The 16,898-nt window shown below is 34.9% G+C and overlaps 1 protein-coding gene across 2 annotated transcripts in view; it reads left to right on the top strand.

The window, feature by feature from the left end:
• Positions 1–16,898, top strand: part of ELAPOR2 (endosome-lysosome associated apoptosis and autophagy regulator family member 2) — a 299,011-nt gene that overhangs the window by 263,594 nt on the left and 18,519 nt on the right. For both annotated transcript variants that reach the window (XM_039878221.1, XM_039878220.1), the window contains 7 exons: positions 459–596; positions 2,104–2,367; positions 3,067–3,240; positions 5,229–5,418; positions 6,818–6,914; positions 7,474–7,575; positions 16,419–16,545. In XM_039878221.1, coding sequence (XP_039734155.1) covers positions 459–596; positions 2,104–2,367; positions 3,067–3,240; positions 5,229–5,418; positions 6,818–6,914; positions 7,474–7,575; positions 16,419–16,545 — 1,092 coding nt within the window. The remainder of the gene's footprint in view (positions 1–458; positions 597–2,103; positions 2,368–3,066; positions 3,241–5,228; positions 5,419–6,817; positions 6,915–7,473; positions 7,576–16,418; positions 16,546–16,898) is intronic.

The following is a 16,898-nucleotide window of genomic DNA, read 5'->3' on the forward strand; positions in this document are numbered from 1 at the left end:
TTGCAAGTATAAATCAGGAAAACAGAATTACTGTGCATGAGCTGCCTATCAGAATCTCTCAAGGCAAAAAATAAAAATAGAAAGCCTTTCCATTTTGTGAGGATCCTAAAAGTTTACCGTGAGAAGTTTGAAGAATTATGTTTCCTCTTCTAAGTGTATTTCCTAAGCTACACACACACACACACACACACACACACACACACACACACCACCCTTAAATAGGCTGATTTGAGACCTCTTTCTTTCAGGTTATATTAACAATGTGGTTGATATATTGTAATTACTAAGCTAGTGAGTGCTTTTGTAGACTTGAAGGGAGGTTTTGAGAGTTCTAGGATACATGCATTGCTAATAACCTTTAGGGTTAGTAAATACAAATATGTATTTGTAATGTATACCCATGTATATTAATACTAAGTTTGTGCTTTTTTGTATATATTTTTTCTACTGTATTTTAGGATATTAATAGAAAAAGTACAAATGTGGTGGAATCATGGGGTGGAACCAAAGAAAAACAAGCTTACACCCACATCATCTTCAAGAATGCAACATTTACATTTACCTGGGCATTCCAGAGAACTAATGAGGGTCAAGATGTAAGTTCCGAGCACTTCTTTTTAAACGCTAAGATGACGCCCCAGAGAAGATTCATGTAAAGTGATCACTCAGATTTTCTGGAGGAAAGACAGCTTTTTATTGATGTGGAATCCAACATTTGATTATGAAGTCAATTGGTATAAAAATGGTATTTTTTGGTTTGCTTTTTGAGAGCAAGAATATATGAAACAGAATAACACAACGTATCTTTGAATCGTTCTACACTGTGAACAAGTATAGTTGCTGAAAGCTTAAGAGAAAGAAAATCTAATTTTATAGTTATTGAAAAACTTACTTTTAAAGCTTTCTGAGACTTTGACAAGGCTGGTGACTTTCTTCTTCTTTATCCAGTGATCTGGCATTTTGTCCAGGAGGCGTTAACTGGTATTGGTTTGTCATTTCATTGTAGTAATTAATGTCTCCTCTTATAGCCTGGAGAGTGTGTATGGACACATAATTGGGTTAACACACAAAAATTATTTACTTTCTTTTACTTTTCCTGCTAGAATAGATCTTAATACTCCGCTAAGTAAATTCCATTGTATATTTCAATAGTAGCAGGACTGTTATTTGTGGATCTCCATAGATGTGACCTTCCCAAAGTGAGAACAAGGTAAACCACCTGTTCAGAAGCTGCCTTAAAACTATAGTAGCAAATGCATAGCATTTTCTCTTTTTAGGCTTCCACTGGGGGACCCGATCCCCAGATTTTATTTGATTCCAGTTATCTACGAGTGTTCAGATTACCATCATGTGAGGCACGAACATGCATGGAATGCTTCCTTGCCTTCCTTTTGTCTTTGCCCCAAAGAGCATTAAGCAGTCCTAGGGTAATGCTTCTCCGTACTGATAGAGTGACACCCTTTGCTTGATGAAAACTAGACCTTAATTGACCCATTGTCTCAAGAAGGAAAAGTGTAGGAAAATCCAGGTTCTTACTCTCCATTCTACATCTTTTCAGTATAAACCAGAGAATGCTGATTAGAGGTTAGAGAAAGTACTAGAGAGGGAAACGGGGGCCCAAAGAAGCGATACGATCATGCTGATTTACACAGTTAGTGTTAGGGTGAAGACCAGAGCCTTTGTCTTCCAAAGCTAGTCCAAGGCTCACCACCTTACCTCCCTGTCAACATGCTACTGTAGCATTAGATTTGGGCTTATATCTGAATAAACAATGATGGACAATAAAATTGCTTCTCTGTTAAACCCTACCAGTTCTTCCAGATATTAGGATTATCAATATGACTGAGTTTGTACCAATTATGACATATCTCATGGTGATTGTGGCAAATCTCCTGGAATCCCATTACTGTGGAAATTTGCTTTTAGTGTTAAGATTTAAGATTTTTAAAGAAAAAGAACCAAAAATGAATAATATTAATCCATTGTCAATTGTAAATTCTAAGGCTGGAACACTATGCTTATTTTGGTGATATCAACATAAAACAATCTGGTTGTACAATTAAGCCCCAAAACAGAAGTCATTACTTTCTGCTCTCTTTTTAGAATAGACGGTTCATCAATGACATGGTGAAGATTTATTCTATCACTGCCACTAATGCAGTTGATGGGGTGGCGTCCTCGTGCCGTGCCTGTGCCCTCGGTTCTGAACAGTTGGGCTCATCGTGTGTCCCCTGCCCCCCAGGCCACTACATTGAGAAAGAAACCAACCAGTGCAAGGAGTGTCCACCTGACACCTACTTGTCCATACATCAGGTCTATGGCAAGGAAGCTTGTATTCCATGTGGGCCTGGGAGTAGAAGCACTCAGGTAAATGAGTCTGTATTTCAGTTATCCCCAGGAAAGCATATTTTTAATAGAGAAATTCAAAAGTTGTCTTTAGTGTTTCTCCAGGAGGTACAAAGGTTGCTAGTTATATTTATAAATGACTTTTCATACCCTTTCTTGTTTTCTCTCCTTTTAAATTTATTGAGCACTTAATATATGCCATGTAAGTGCTATTTAATAAAAGTAAATACAGATGCTTTCAAAAATATTAAAATCGATTTCTTGTATATTCTGTTAAGGCAAGTAAACGACCTGTATAGGTTGGCAATAGGAGTATATGGAGAGCAGCAAGTATGTCTTATAACACTTTAAGGGCAAAGGTTGATGCTACATTATGGGGGAAGAGGAAAGTAGTTTTATTGTCTATTTAAACTGACATAACAGGGACTTTTAGCTATTTATTAAAAATATTTTTCTACAAGAAACTAACCTTGGAATAACTATTCTTACTTTAAAAAATTTTGAACCTTCTAACCTTTGCTAAAGACAGTCTATTTAGCATTCAAAATTTCTCTGTATTAGTATGGTAATAATATATATTATAACTCAGACAAAATTACTGAAATAGATTTTAAAACTAGAACTTTTTTTGAAATACATTTTATGTGGCAGCTAATACTCTCTTTTTCTTTCCTGCTATATTATCATTATTATTTTATATTTCTTAATCTTTAATCAAAGGACCACTCGGTTTGCTATAGTGACTGCTTTTTTTACCATGAGAAAGAAAATCAGAGTTTGCACTATGACTTCAGCAACCTCAGCAGCGTGGGCTCCTTAATGAATGGCCCCAGCTTTACCTCCAAAGGAACAAAATATTTCCATTTCTTCAATATTAGTTTATGTGGGCATGAGGTGAGTTCTGGCTGTCAAGGTGAGTTGAAGCTATATTTCAGCTTTGATTGAGTTGGTATTTTCTGAGTTGATGGCTCAGTAAAATCTCTATGGAAACTAACAAACAAATGTCAGAAACTGAGCTTTGTTGTTTAAATCCTCTGTTGCCTCCTGGCACGCTGGTTGGCAGATTTCTCCATCAGGGGCAACTTTGTCTGGTTCTCAGTCCAAAGCACTCATCCAGTCATCTTTGAGTTTTGTAAAAGTAGGTCAGGCTTGTCAATCCCACCTATTTTTGAGGCAGGCAGTTATGGTTTGAGGAAGTTTTATTGTTGTTTATATTGTCAATTTTGTGTTTTAAGAAGACAAAACTTCCAAGAGGAAGTTTGTCCAAAAATAAAAAGGAGGTAAGCAGGAGGCAAGTGTCAGTTGATGAGGTACCCTCTGCTAGTAAATAATGGGATTTTATTTTCTGTGGGAAGAAGCAGAACCTCAGTTGATACTGGTAATTAGGAGAGTGACAGGACTAGATATCCAATATTTTTATAGGCATATAAGGTTGGGGTTGGGTCATATGTATATGCATTCACCATTAGCAAAGGTGAAAATATAATAAGGCCTTTCCTTAATGTTTCTTTCCATATTAAATCCTATATCTCAAATGATCTTCATTTTGAGATACTGTGCCAAAGTTTGTACAAAGGAAATAAAAAAGATCTGATGACCACAGAGTTTTCAAACAAAAAGATCTATAAAATTTACATGTATGATAATTATCCTGTCATGATTTTAGATGGGATGATCCAACACACTCACTTGATTGTTCACTCAATAAATAAATAAATTAATGTTGAATACTTGTTATATTAAATACTGTGTCAAGCAATGAATAAAATTAATTCCATTACATATCATGCTTCTTTTCAATCTTATCCCTGTATTACCACTGTCTTTTCTTCCATCTTCTCTCTTTTTCTCTTCTATCTTCTTCTTCTTTCTTTCCTTTATATTCTTCTTCCTTTCCTTTTACTGTAGTTTTCCTCTTCTTCCTTCAGTAGTTTCTCTTCTCTTTTTCATTATATCTCCTTGGTTTTAACAATTTAATTTAAGCTTAGTAAAAATATGCTACACCTGTATTGTGTGAGAAGGCTTAATGGAGAGAGAAAATTCCGTAGGTTAGGATTGCTAGCTGCATTAACGAAGAGAAATCTTTTTATTTTCTTTATGCTCATCTGTGTACCCTCTACATCTAAGACCAATAAAATAATGTTTGTATTCTCCCTTATACATTTCTTCATAGAAATTATAGAGGAAGCTATAGTCCTTTGCAGTGAGATTATAGTATATTTAAACATACTATATTTAAAGAGTCTTCCAATTTTTATAAAACCTTCCAACTACCCTCCAAATGATTAAAAAAGTAAACCCCTGTATTCCCTTCAACTTACCATTTAGTTGAACAGATATACATCATGGAATCTAAGAGTAGGTGAAGAAAGACACTTGTAGTGATCAACTATTTAGAATTTAGATGTTGTCCTAAGACTTTGTTACAATTCGGCTTTTGTGCTTTCTTCTTTAGCCTTCACAATACCTACATAGGCCTATGAAGGAGAAGGAAAAGAAAGCTTTTCTTTGGCATTAAAACCTTCTGGAGCAGTTTTCTGGTCTCTTTGTATGAATTTTTATCCTATGAATTAAAGATGTCATAGATGACTTTTATTTCTTTAAGTTAGATGGCTTTCATCCAGCACAAGTGATGCTTGTAGTTGGAGAGCAGTGCAGCCTTGAATTAGTTTATTCATTATAACTTCAGTGACTCTCAACTCTGGTTGAACATTGAAATTGCCTCAAGAGCTTTTAAAAAATACTGGTACTTTGGCCCTATACCAGATCATATAAATCAGATTTTTGGTGAGGAGACAGCCACTGTCCTACTGGAGTCACTAGCTAGCTGAGTTTCAGTTTAGAGCACAACATTTAATCTCTTTATGACTTTATTTTCCTAGGGGAAGAAGATGGCTCTCTGTACCAACAATATAACAGACTTTACAGTAAAGGAAATGGTGGCAGGGTCAGATGATTACACAAATGTAGTAGGAGCATTTGTATGCCAGTCAACTATTATTCCTTCTGAAAGTAAGGGTTTCCGAGCAGCCTTATCATCACAATCCATCATTCTGGCAGACACATTTTTAGGTAAGCTTCATTTGGTGCATATATGCATGCATGCATTTTTTTTCTAAAATTATAAAACTGATAACTTGTCATTGCATTGGTGTTTACCATAGATGATTAAAGCCCACAGGTAATTCTAAATCATCACTATGTATCATGGTTGAAAAGCCCCTACAAGTGAGGTCTACTGATCATTCTCAGAGAGTGTTAGAAGCTTCTGAATTTATGTATTATTTATGTATTAACTCATACGTGAGATACTGTTTCTGAGAGTCTGTGCCTTTCATCATATTCTCTAGAAGTTTAAGAAGCAAAATAATTTAAAACACCAAAACTATAAACAAAAGAGGAACAGTAAACAAAGGCAATATAAACCTAACTCAGTATCTGTCACCCATTTTAATTGTCTTTTCTCATACTTAAAATAAACTGGTAACAAGTGGAAAAGGTGAATGTGTTCAGTTTTATTCCCCATTGGCCCTTCTCTCTCTGCGGTTTCAAAAGCATAGGAAAGTTTTAAGAAGGATTCAGACCCCTAATTAGTAATTCTTTGGGATCAAGTTCATTAAATTTTCTGGGGCGGGTATTAGGAATCTAACAAGGCATAAACAATCTAACAGTTTAACAAGCTTCTTAGATGATTCTAATGTGCAGCCAGATTTGAGAACCATTGCTATAGACGCCAGAGGAATTTAGATTTATTTTTCAGCACTAAGGTCAGTTGCCAAGTTTGTGCTTAGCTCTGTGTCAGAGGCAAAGGTTGCTGTTGTTATTGCTTGCATTTTGGTCCACCATCATTTTGCCTGGGAGAAAAATGCTTACTTTGAGATCAAGCAAATTTTGGACTTATTTTCTGGAAATTATTAAGGCACAAAAATTTTTGTTTTGTCAAATATGCTTATAATAATGTGAATGAAAGCTGTATTAGCAAAGTAGCCCTGCTCATTCTACAAAACTTACAGAGGCTGAGAATTATAATACTAGATTGTTGAAATGTTAGAGCTGGAAAAGACTTTAGTGATCATCTAATTATTGCATGAATCTTACAGATTCAAGACATATGACCCAGAGAAGTAAAGTGACTTAAGCAAAATTACAAAGCTAGGGAGTAGAATCTTTTTTTTCCCCCTCTTTAATTCCTCGCCTTCCCACTTCCACCCCTGACCTATGGATGTTGCCGTTTCCCCTTAAGAACTGGATCTCTGAAGGCAGGGTGTCGGGAGTAGAATCTTTTATTTATTTATTTTTGCTGGAGACTTCGGAAAATTTCTTATTCTTATCATAAATGTATTAATTTAGTATAGTATTTCTGGTAAAATGACAGCATCAAAGTAAAACTATTTTCTATTTAGATATACAGAGGCTAAATAAACTTAAATTTCCCATATTGCCTAATAGTTTCTTTTCTATTGTCATCTAGGAGTGACAGTTGAAACCACATTGCAAAATATTAATATAAAAGAAGATATGTTCCCTGTTCCACCAAGCCAAATTCCAGATGTGCATTTCTTTTATAAGTAAGTGAAGATGCTGTTTCTCTTGACAGTTTTTTTAATCAAATGGATGTCATTTCAGGGTGCCTAGCATAGTAGCTTATAATTAATGGACAATCCATAATTTATTCTTAAATAAAAGACCTAGTAAAAGTAGAAATATGGAATATTTTGAAAGCTTTGTATAATTTCTCTCATATATATAATCTTTTAAATTAGACAATAAAGAGACTCTACTTCATTATTTAGGAAGTAATTATTTGTAATTCACACATCAAAGCATCATCCTGAATAGATATGAAATTTTTCCCTTTAGAATTTTGATTATAATTTCGATTATAATGATAAAGGCTTTAACTAGACACCTTGGTGATAGCTTACCACTTTACTTGAGAAAATAGTTAACTTTTCATAGTCAGCAAAAGTAAATGAGCTCAATTTGTATAAAAATTCTAAATTAGTGAACTTTGATACATTTTTCTTTTTCATTTGTTTATAGAACATAGGCGCAATTATATGTAGGATATTTTTGTCTTTTTAATTTTTGTCATATCCGTTTTGTAAAATGACATTTGCTTTATAGGTCTTCTACAACTACAACATCTTGTATTAATGGCCGGTCAACTGCTGTGAAAATGAGATGTAATCCTACTAAACTAGGAGCTGGAATGATTTCAGTCCCCAGGTAGTTTTATTTCTAAATGATTATTCCACATTTGTATTTATTATTATGAGGAAGCAAAACTCTCCAGAATCTTAATATTTTAAATCATATCCTCCCTGGACGTAAAGCAGAAAGAAGACAGAAGAAACTGTAGATTCTTGTTATAGAGATGTGCAGAGGGCCTATTTAGAGGAATAGATTCCTGCCCCATCGCAGTACTCCCCAGTCTCCTCAATGATATATTCTTGTCCTGTTTGCCTGAGTGTCTAAGTCACTTGAAAAATTATTTAAGTAACATTTAGCCTTAATTGTCTTGAGAATTGAATTAGGAGCTTTCCTGGGTTATAGTTCTTCAACCACAATCAACTGCATGGGTGATCTAGATTAAGTGATAGAACCTCTGAGTCATAGTCTCTTTCTGTGTAAGAAGATGGGGCCAGGGTGGATAATTTGTATGATCCATTTCCCATGCTTCAGTTTTCTGATGAATGGTGGCAAAATCACCAAGGTAGAATCTGACCTATAGAATACATAATACAGTATCCTAATTGATTGTCATTGCAGTAACAGTTGTCCACATTCTAGGTCTGATGAATACAGTCCACTTTGGGTGGGAACTTTATGTAGGAGAAAATAAGCAATTTCATGGACTCAGAAAAATTGTCAACTTAACTAAATACTGTTTTCATGACATGAATGACATTTAAATGTCTCCTGATGTTTAATTTTCACAGTTATTCATTGTTCAATAGATTATTTATTTATTATTAGATTATTTATTTCTAATCCTTTTAGGGTTGAGGTACCTTTGGATCATAGTTTGATTTGCAGAGTTTTCTACATCAAGCTAGCAAAAGTTTATATTCTTTAAAAGAAAATGATCGACTTAATTTTATTTTTGATAGTTTCACAATAGCCCTTGAGAGATTTTAATTTATCCTCCTTATGTTACATCAGGATTGGAAATCAGTGACCTAAGCATTGTTTCAATTACTTGGGCATCTTAAAAATAATTACAGTGGCAAAAGTATTCGGGGCTTATTTCTGGGCAGAAAGCACACTAGCATTTACAGATCTCTTACCAACTGTGTTTCACTGGTTCTCAAAGACATACACATTAATTTTCCTTTTCACCTTTTCAAGGTGAGAGAAGAATGCGATGACAGGTATACATAATAAAAGGTAATAGGCATCAGTGAAATAAACAAGGGAAGCCTGGTGCTCAGGGGCATTGGTGGTAGAAGATCCCTATGCCAGCATCCATGCTAAGGTCAAAGCAACAAACCACACTTTCTTTATGAGGTGTGTTCAGTCTTTCATCATTCTGTGATGTCCCACCATGGAGCTTTGAGTTCAGATGCTTGTTTTATTTACTGTAGCACTTCCGAGGTCTTTTTTTGGACCTAACAACTAATCTCTCTGGGTCTAGCCTCTAAGAGTCTACCTGGATGACTTTTGAAGCCTCCTCTAGATTCAAGCAGATGATGTTACTAAAAGACTGGGTCTGTCCTTTAGAAAATATATCACTCTAATTTTCCCAAGGTGGGTTCTGATGTTTTAAAGAAATAATAAAAAATAGTCTCACAATGTTAAATGATGACATCTAGAAACTGATTTGTTCCCTGTGAGGAAAGGAAGAGTTAAGTGTCACCTTTGACTACTAGCAGTTTTTTCTGCTTAGGGAACTTAACTGTCTTTGTAAGGGTTTTTCAAGATCACCAGCAGCAGAATATCTTGGGGTCTCCTATTTTTAAAATATTTTCTAGACCTTCCTAAAATAATTTCTGAGCGTTCAGCACATAAATATTTTTAAAACACAAGGAAATTCTGATACATGTTAAAATTCGAGAAACACTGGTTTTAACCCATGTTTTGGAGATTTGGCTTATTTTTTTCAGAGACAGATTCTCAAACTTTGTTCTGCATTTTAGTTTTCTGAAAAGCTAATTAAAATTTCATTGTCTACAGGGTGGATTTCTTCACCCATATTTTGATAAAACTTAATTGTGATGCTCACTGAAGTTTGAAGACCACTATTCTAGGGAACTGCTTGAACCCCACAACCTCAATGTACTGACCTTTAGTTCTATCTTGAGTCAATTTTCTATTAGTGCACAAGGGGGCGCTCTGAGATCAGAATATGAGAAAGAGCGACTTGTCCTGAAATAGGATTATTTTAGCTGTAGGGCTGAATAAAGATTTGTGATTTCCTGGTAAAAGTAATGTTAACAGAGCCAGATACTTAGGCTACTTTTGAAGAGGACTTAATTTGCACTTTGGGAGGAGATTTAAATTCTTCAGGAGAGAGAGAGAGGGTACTAACCAGTCAGTTGCTTTGAGAAATCTCATATGCAGATCAAGAAGTCTCAGAAGGACCTAGAAGTTATTATGCTGAGTGATGTATGTCAGACAGATAAAGATAAATGCCATATGACTTCACTTATATTTAAATCTAAAGAACAAAAGAAACAATCTAAACAAAAACAGACTCAGATACAGAGGACAGTCTGGTGACTGCCAGAGGGGAGGAATATTGGGGAGCTGTGAGAAAAAGAGAAAGGGATGAAGAAGTACAAATTAGTAGTTACAAGACAGTCATGAGTACACTGAGAGTACAATGTAGAGAACATAGTCAATGGTATTGTAATGGCTATGTGTAGAACCAGATGGGTGATCGAGTAATCAAGGGGATCAATTCATAAACTATATAAATATCCGGCCAATGTACTGTATACCTGAAACTTGAAGTCTTAGAAGGGAGCCTTCAGCAGCTTAGAAGGGATGTTACAGAAATTCTCTTGGCCAAGAATCTTAGCAAAGCAGGCAAAGGCAGCTTTGGCAGTACTAATGTTGGTTGGGGCTCTGTGTCTTAGTAACTTGGGAAAATGTCACAAGACCCCCAGACCTAGGAAAATGAGAATGTCTTAACAAACAGTGAATGGAACACGATAAAAGGGGAAAAGTGTGTTCTCTATATATCTCATGTGAAATTTAGAGAGAGAAGCAAATTGTCTGGGCCTCCTACTAATCTGCGATTGGAAACTCCAGCCTGTCTGTCTAGTCTGGCAAATGCAGCTGGTTTCTAATTCCAAACAATGTCTGGAAGGTGTGAGGCATTTTAGATAAAAACTTAGCATGAGTTCTGTGACAGATGAAATCTGAGAGCTAGAGTGGACTTTTGAGATTATCTAGTGCAGTTTGTACCTTGGCGAAAAATAAATTGCCAACATAATAGATCACTAATATCCCTAAATAGATGCCCCTTCAGCCTCTGCCTGAAAGGCTTTCCAAACCTCTAATCATGATCCCAGGTGGTCAGAGGAATTGAAAGTTTTCCTTTCATTAGGAATAATTAGACCTAAGCATTGTTCAACATGCTCTTTCAAAAATGAGAAATTTGTTGGAGAAAAGGTTATAAAAAAAGCCTTATTAGAAAAGACAGAGAGAACCATTTTAACTCTGGTAATAGAGATATCACAGCACATTAGAGACCCTTAAGTCAAACTCATTTACTGTACACAGTAGGAAACACCGAGGATCCAGGTTGTAGATGAAGTGATTTCTTGACTGTGTCTATTGCTCTTTTTATGCCATAATGCTTTCATCTTTTAATTTTTCCCCTCCAATTTCTTATAGGCAGAAATTTGCAAAGAAGCACACTAAGCAGAAGCAAATATCACATGTATCCAGGAATAACTCAACTGATCTGCATATTATTGTTGTCTTCTTTTAAATGACTCATCTTTCCTCAAATCCTGTCCTGTTTATTAATGCTATGAGTTAGAGGAAAATCATCCTCTCTCTCAAAACTTATGACCCTATTTAACTGCTTGGATAGTTTATAAATCATTTTGCCATAAATTATTTTGCCAAAACTTCCTTCAAAATCCAAATTCATCTCATTGTAAGTATAGCCTCTGTGAATATTGTCTCTCACCAAAGGGATATTTCACAGTTCTGTCCTGATAGTGTTCAGAGGTTGAATATGCTAGGGGTTTATTCAATGGGCTCTGATTTAGAGCCTCTTTCAAAGTTATTAGATGCTAGTATAGTGTTTCCTTTGGTCTTTGGGGGAATGACTGTTAAAGCCAAAAGTCTATCCATTTTAAGTTGTTAAGAGCCAGAGAATAATTATTTGTTAAATGAGTTTTTTTGTTTTCTGTTTCCTCTGCACTACTTATGGACAAATCATGGATATCTAAATCCATATAAGTTAAGTTTAATAGGCAATGGAACTGGAAAGATTAAAACCAAATATATTTTTATAGCATTAAAAAGTAAGGAAGCATATATAAAAGCATTATGAGCATAAGTGAAAATAATTAAAACCTGTTCTGATAAGAAATGGAAAAACTCTAATACAGAATTATTAAAATTATATAATTCAAACACTACTGAGTAATCTTAGGATATGATATAAAAATATCAGAAAGCAATCATAAAATTTTAGGATCAATTTTGAAATAAAGTTGCTAAAGCTTTTTTTAGGTATTTCCCTAAAGAAGATACGGAGTCTATACATAAAAAAGGACTAGAAAGTGTCAGTTAATGTAGTTTGTTTAGGCTTTGATTAGATCCTGACTTTTGGTTATTAACCTGGGGTAGAATCTTTAGAAAGGGAGGTTTTTGCAGGAGAATGGTAGAATTTTATATTCCTGGATCTAAGAGCTGTGGGTCAAAATATCTTATGTTTAAACTTAGTCAAAAATGATTTATGCTCTTCAGCCTTATGGCAAACAGAATCAGAACAAGATGCAACAGCATTTTATGGACCCTACACAAGATGGGGTTCTACCAATGGCAAGGCATCCTCAGCAGAGAAAGGCTGACTTTTCTGAGATGCCAAAGTTGAGAGTCACTAGCAGTAGATCAGAGAACATTACCTATGCCAGAGGATATCAATCTTCAGACCCCAAGACTGGGAACCTCAAGAAACCCACAAAAGCCCCACACGAAGGAAGCTCAGCAACATGAATGCCCTGAGACCAGATGAGAACTGTTCTCGGCACACAAGACTGTGGACTTGCCCACAGTCTGAGATTAACTCCAGAAGGATCAGAAACATACTGACAATGTACATGAATTTATTTTAACTTTAGATTTTGAATAAAGCTTAGGCAAACTGATTTACTCTACTTTATCAACTATCCAAACAATTAATAATAGGTTGAATGTTAGGTCATAATAGTTCCAAAGAAAATCAGATTCTCCACAAATTCATAATATGAACCAAGTAGATCCTGCTTTAGGTAAGATGATTCATTTAAAAGGGGACATTAACTCAGTCCAGTTATCCCCCCAGGAAATTTATTCCTTTTTAGAATTCAAGACATAATTTTCTCAAAAAAAACAAAAAAATTCATCTGAATTCTAACACATTGCCAATGCCACCCTGGTTGGTAAGGCAATCCCGCAAGCAAAATAGGAAAGACTGGAAAGTCTCTTCTACATTTATCAGCAAAACCAAATCAAGGTCCACTTAGTTGTCCTTTGAATCGTTGGTGGTTTTTCTACCTAGAATTCACAGCACATCTGATCATCCTATAGAACTCTAGGCTTGAATGCCCCAGTAATTCATGACCTTGTCCTGTGTCTTTAAACATTTACTCATTGATTTCTATGGAGATTGCATGGATCAAAATTTATAAAAGAAGCACAATTAGTGACACCTCTAAATAGCTGGGGGCAGAGGGTGAAGATGGTGGTGACACAGGTCATCAAATAGAAAACTATTTCACGTTTGGCAATAAAGGGTTTATTTATCTTACTGTTTGCCTTTTATTCCTCTCTTAGAAGGAGAAAATATATTTTTTGCATCCTTTTTTCTATTTTCTTTTTCTATATAAGCACTACTGAAATTACTGCTTCATACATCCATGTTTCACAGGGAAGGCCTGATTCAAACTGTGAAACTTATGTTTATATCAAAGCATTGAATTTAAATGTTCCTCATTTTAAATGACTCATTGGGCTAAAAGAATTAAAAAATTGATTCTAAACTAAACCGCTTTTGACCTAAGAGTTTCTTTTTAAAAATGAAGTCTACCAAGGAAAAACAGTGAATCATCACAGTATTTTGACACCTAATGGCAGCTTTATAAATTATATCAATGTCTTGATTTTTTTCACCATTCCTGTAGCTCTACCAATTCTTTAGAAAGTGATATGCATTGTTAATAGTGTTTTATATTTTGTAGTGCTTTAAACTTTCCCAAATTGTTCTCTCATTTTATCCTTTATAACTACGCTATGAGGGCAGCATAGCAGACATTTCATTTTTAAGAAGTTATAAAAATGAAATGGTGAGGAGGGGCGTTGAGTCACTTATGGAAAACACAGTCATTTGAAAGTCCAGTTAGAATTATCACCCAAGTCTTCTCTCCAGAGCTTTTGCAACTTTGATTAATTTCCTCCATTTTTAATTTGTTGAGTTATTTCTTCTCAAATTTTAGAAGACTCTTTTATTTTCCCAAGATAAACCCTGTTTCCCCCTTTACAACTTGTCTGTTTTGGAAAGACAAAATGGAAAATAACTTGGGGAGGAGAGACTGAACAGGGAAGCATATTGGTAAGAATTGCTAAATGATCAGAGAGTGTAATTATTTTTGAAGTTGTGTGTCTTTGTTAAGCAAATAATAATTGTTCTTGAAGAATTTTTCTAATTGGTTACCCAATTTTTTTTCAAAAGAGCAATTTTGAGTTGCTTTTACTGATCTGGAAGGTGGAAGTTAGGAATAATTTTTAAGATGGCATAGTTTTCATCTATTTCACTTACCCTAAAAAAAAAATTTCTGCTTCTTAGTCTGAATATATTTATTATTACAAACAGATAAATCAGGACAGATAAGAATTAAGCCATTTTTCTAAAGAGTCACCGTTTACCATTGTTCTTAGCTCTGACAATACTGTGCCTTTGTTTCTGAAGCATGTTATAAAGAACTTTGCTTTTATTTACATCCCACCCATGTCTGCTTAGTCTGCAGCAGATAGACACTTTTGAAAAATAGATGTGTAAAAATGCAGTTAATTTTTAGGAACTTAGAATTTTTTTAGTGTTCATATTCTAAGGTAACGTAATACATTTAGGTAAGTAAGAGTATGAAATTTTACCTTTCTAGTAGACCGAAAATTATAGTTTTGGCATTTGAACTTAAAACTTAAAAAGGGGTGATTTTTGATTTCTCTGTATTATTGCGTATCTGTCTTTTTGCTGTTAAATGTTTCCGAACACCTGTACTCAGTACCAGCTAAGGACTGAAGGAGGTTTTCAGGGCGATGCCCTATTTTTATGCAGCTTGACTTAAGGGAAGTGTAGTAGACAAATTAAAGGAACAGCATTTTCCTAGTTTCAGTGAATTCATGAACTAAACAGTCATTCCCATTAGAATTTTTGCAAATAGCTTCTTCAATCAGTAAGGATTCTGTACAAGTTAATTTTTGAGTCATGCCGTATTTGTCCCGAAAATGAAAGAGGCAAGTTGACATAATAAGCCCACCCACCAGAAAGCAGAATTTCAAAAAGTCTCCAGTCAGGCCCTGCCTGGTGGTTGGTTCAGTGTGATTCTGCACCTATGTCTAAGCCCCATCCATTATCACCAGCAAAAGGAACTCAAAGGAAGTCATCAGGTTTAGGAAACCTAGGACCGAAAAATAATTTGCATCACTGATGGTGGTTTTGTTTGTTTCTTCACTTCAGACAATTTTATTTTTATGTCTTTTCCCACCTTCTGGGGATCATGGTCCTGTGTATTATTCTTTTCCCTAGAGCACCTCGCTTAAGTACATTACCTTAAACAGAAATCCCTTTACCACCTACTGCTTGCTTGTATGGCCTGTGCTCACTCACTGCTTTGCTCTTGAAACTCCAACCATAGTCACCTGCTTATAATTTCCTTCCAATTCATCTACTATTTCAGCCCTGTGGCAAGAATTCCCTTACTTTCTTCCCTTCTATTCTGGCTAAATTTTATCTGTGCCTGTCTCTCCTTTAAAATTTTTTGAAAAACAGCTTTATAGAGATATAATTTACATACTATTTTAAGTCATCATTTAAAATGTACAATTTCTATTGTTATTGTATATTCAGATATGTACAACGATTACCATGGTCAATTTTAGACCTTTTTTTATCATCTCAAAAAGTGACCCCATACCCTTTAGTTATCGTCTCCCTATATACTAGCCCCCTTCCTAGCCATAAGCAACCACTAACCCACTTTATGTTTGTATAGATTTACCTATTATGAACTGTAATATGAATAATATCATATGATATGTGAAATTTTTGATTGGCTTCTATCACTTAGCATAATATGTTTGAGATTTATCCAAGTTGGACATGTATCAGTACTGTATTCCTTTTTATGGCTGAGTAATATTCCATTTTATGGAATATTTTACTTATCCATTCATCTGTTGATAGACGTTTGGGTTGTTTTTACACTTTATTATGAATAATGCTACTATGAGCATTCATGTACACATTCTTGTGTGGACATATGTTTTCACTTCTCTTGTTTATTTACTTAGAAGTGGAATGGCTGGGTGATATGATCACTCTCAGTTTAATTGCCTGAGGAGCTGCCAGACTCTTCTAAAGCAGCTTCACCATTTTTACATTCCCATCAGCAGTATGTTAGGCTTCTAATTTCTCCACTTCCTTGCAACACTAGTTATTATGTCTTTTTGATTCTAGCCATCCTAGTAGGTGTAAAGTGGTATCTCATTGTATTTTTGTCTCCTTTATTTTTTCATGTATGTTTCCTAGCATCCTCACATTGCTTTCTAGTATGCATTATATATTCAAATGTTGATTGGACTTGCTTGAATGTGTCATTTTTTGTTGTTTTTACTTTTTATTTCAGCAAGTGTCCAGCAGGTACCTGTGATGGATGTACATTCTATTTCCTGTGGGAGAGTTCTGAAGCTTGTCCTCTGTGCACAGAGCATGACTTTCATGAGATTGAGGGAGCCTGTAAGAGAGGATTTCAGGTAAGGCACAAACCTATCTAAGCAGAACTGTGTCATCGAAGGTATAATTGTTTAGTCCAGCATCACTTTTACATCATAGAAACTAAGATTCAGAGACATGGTTAACGTGTATAGTTAACTTAATATGATATTAATATGTATTTAAAATCAAGTTTGGTAGCTAAACTCCCATATGCTGGGATAGGTGAAAATGTGCACTGAGATTGGGAAAAAGAATTAGGGCAAGGCAGTTGTAGCCTGTGGATGATATTTACTTGGATTATAAAGAAATTATATCATTAAATCAAGACATGATGATATAATGCAGTTATAGGTAAAATTAAGATAGGGATAGTATAACTGACTCATCATAA

Source organism: Pteropus medius, unplaced genomic scaffold, assembly GCF_902729225.1.
Source record: "Pteropus medius unplaced genomic scaffold, Ma_sr-lr_union100, whole genome shotgun sequence".
Taxonomy (NCBI): Eukaryota; Metazoa; Chordata; class Mammalia; order Chiroptera; family Pteropodidae; genus Pteropus; species Pteropus medius.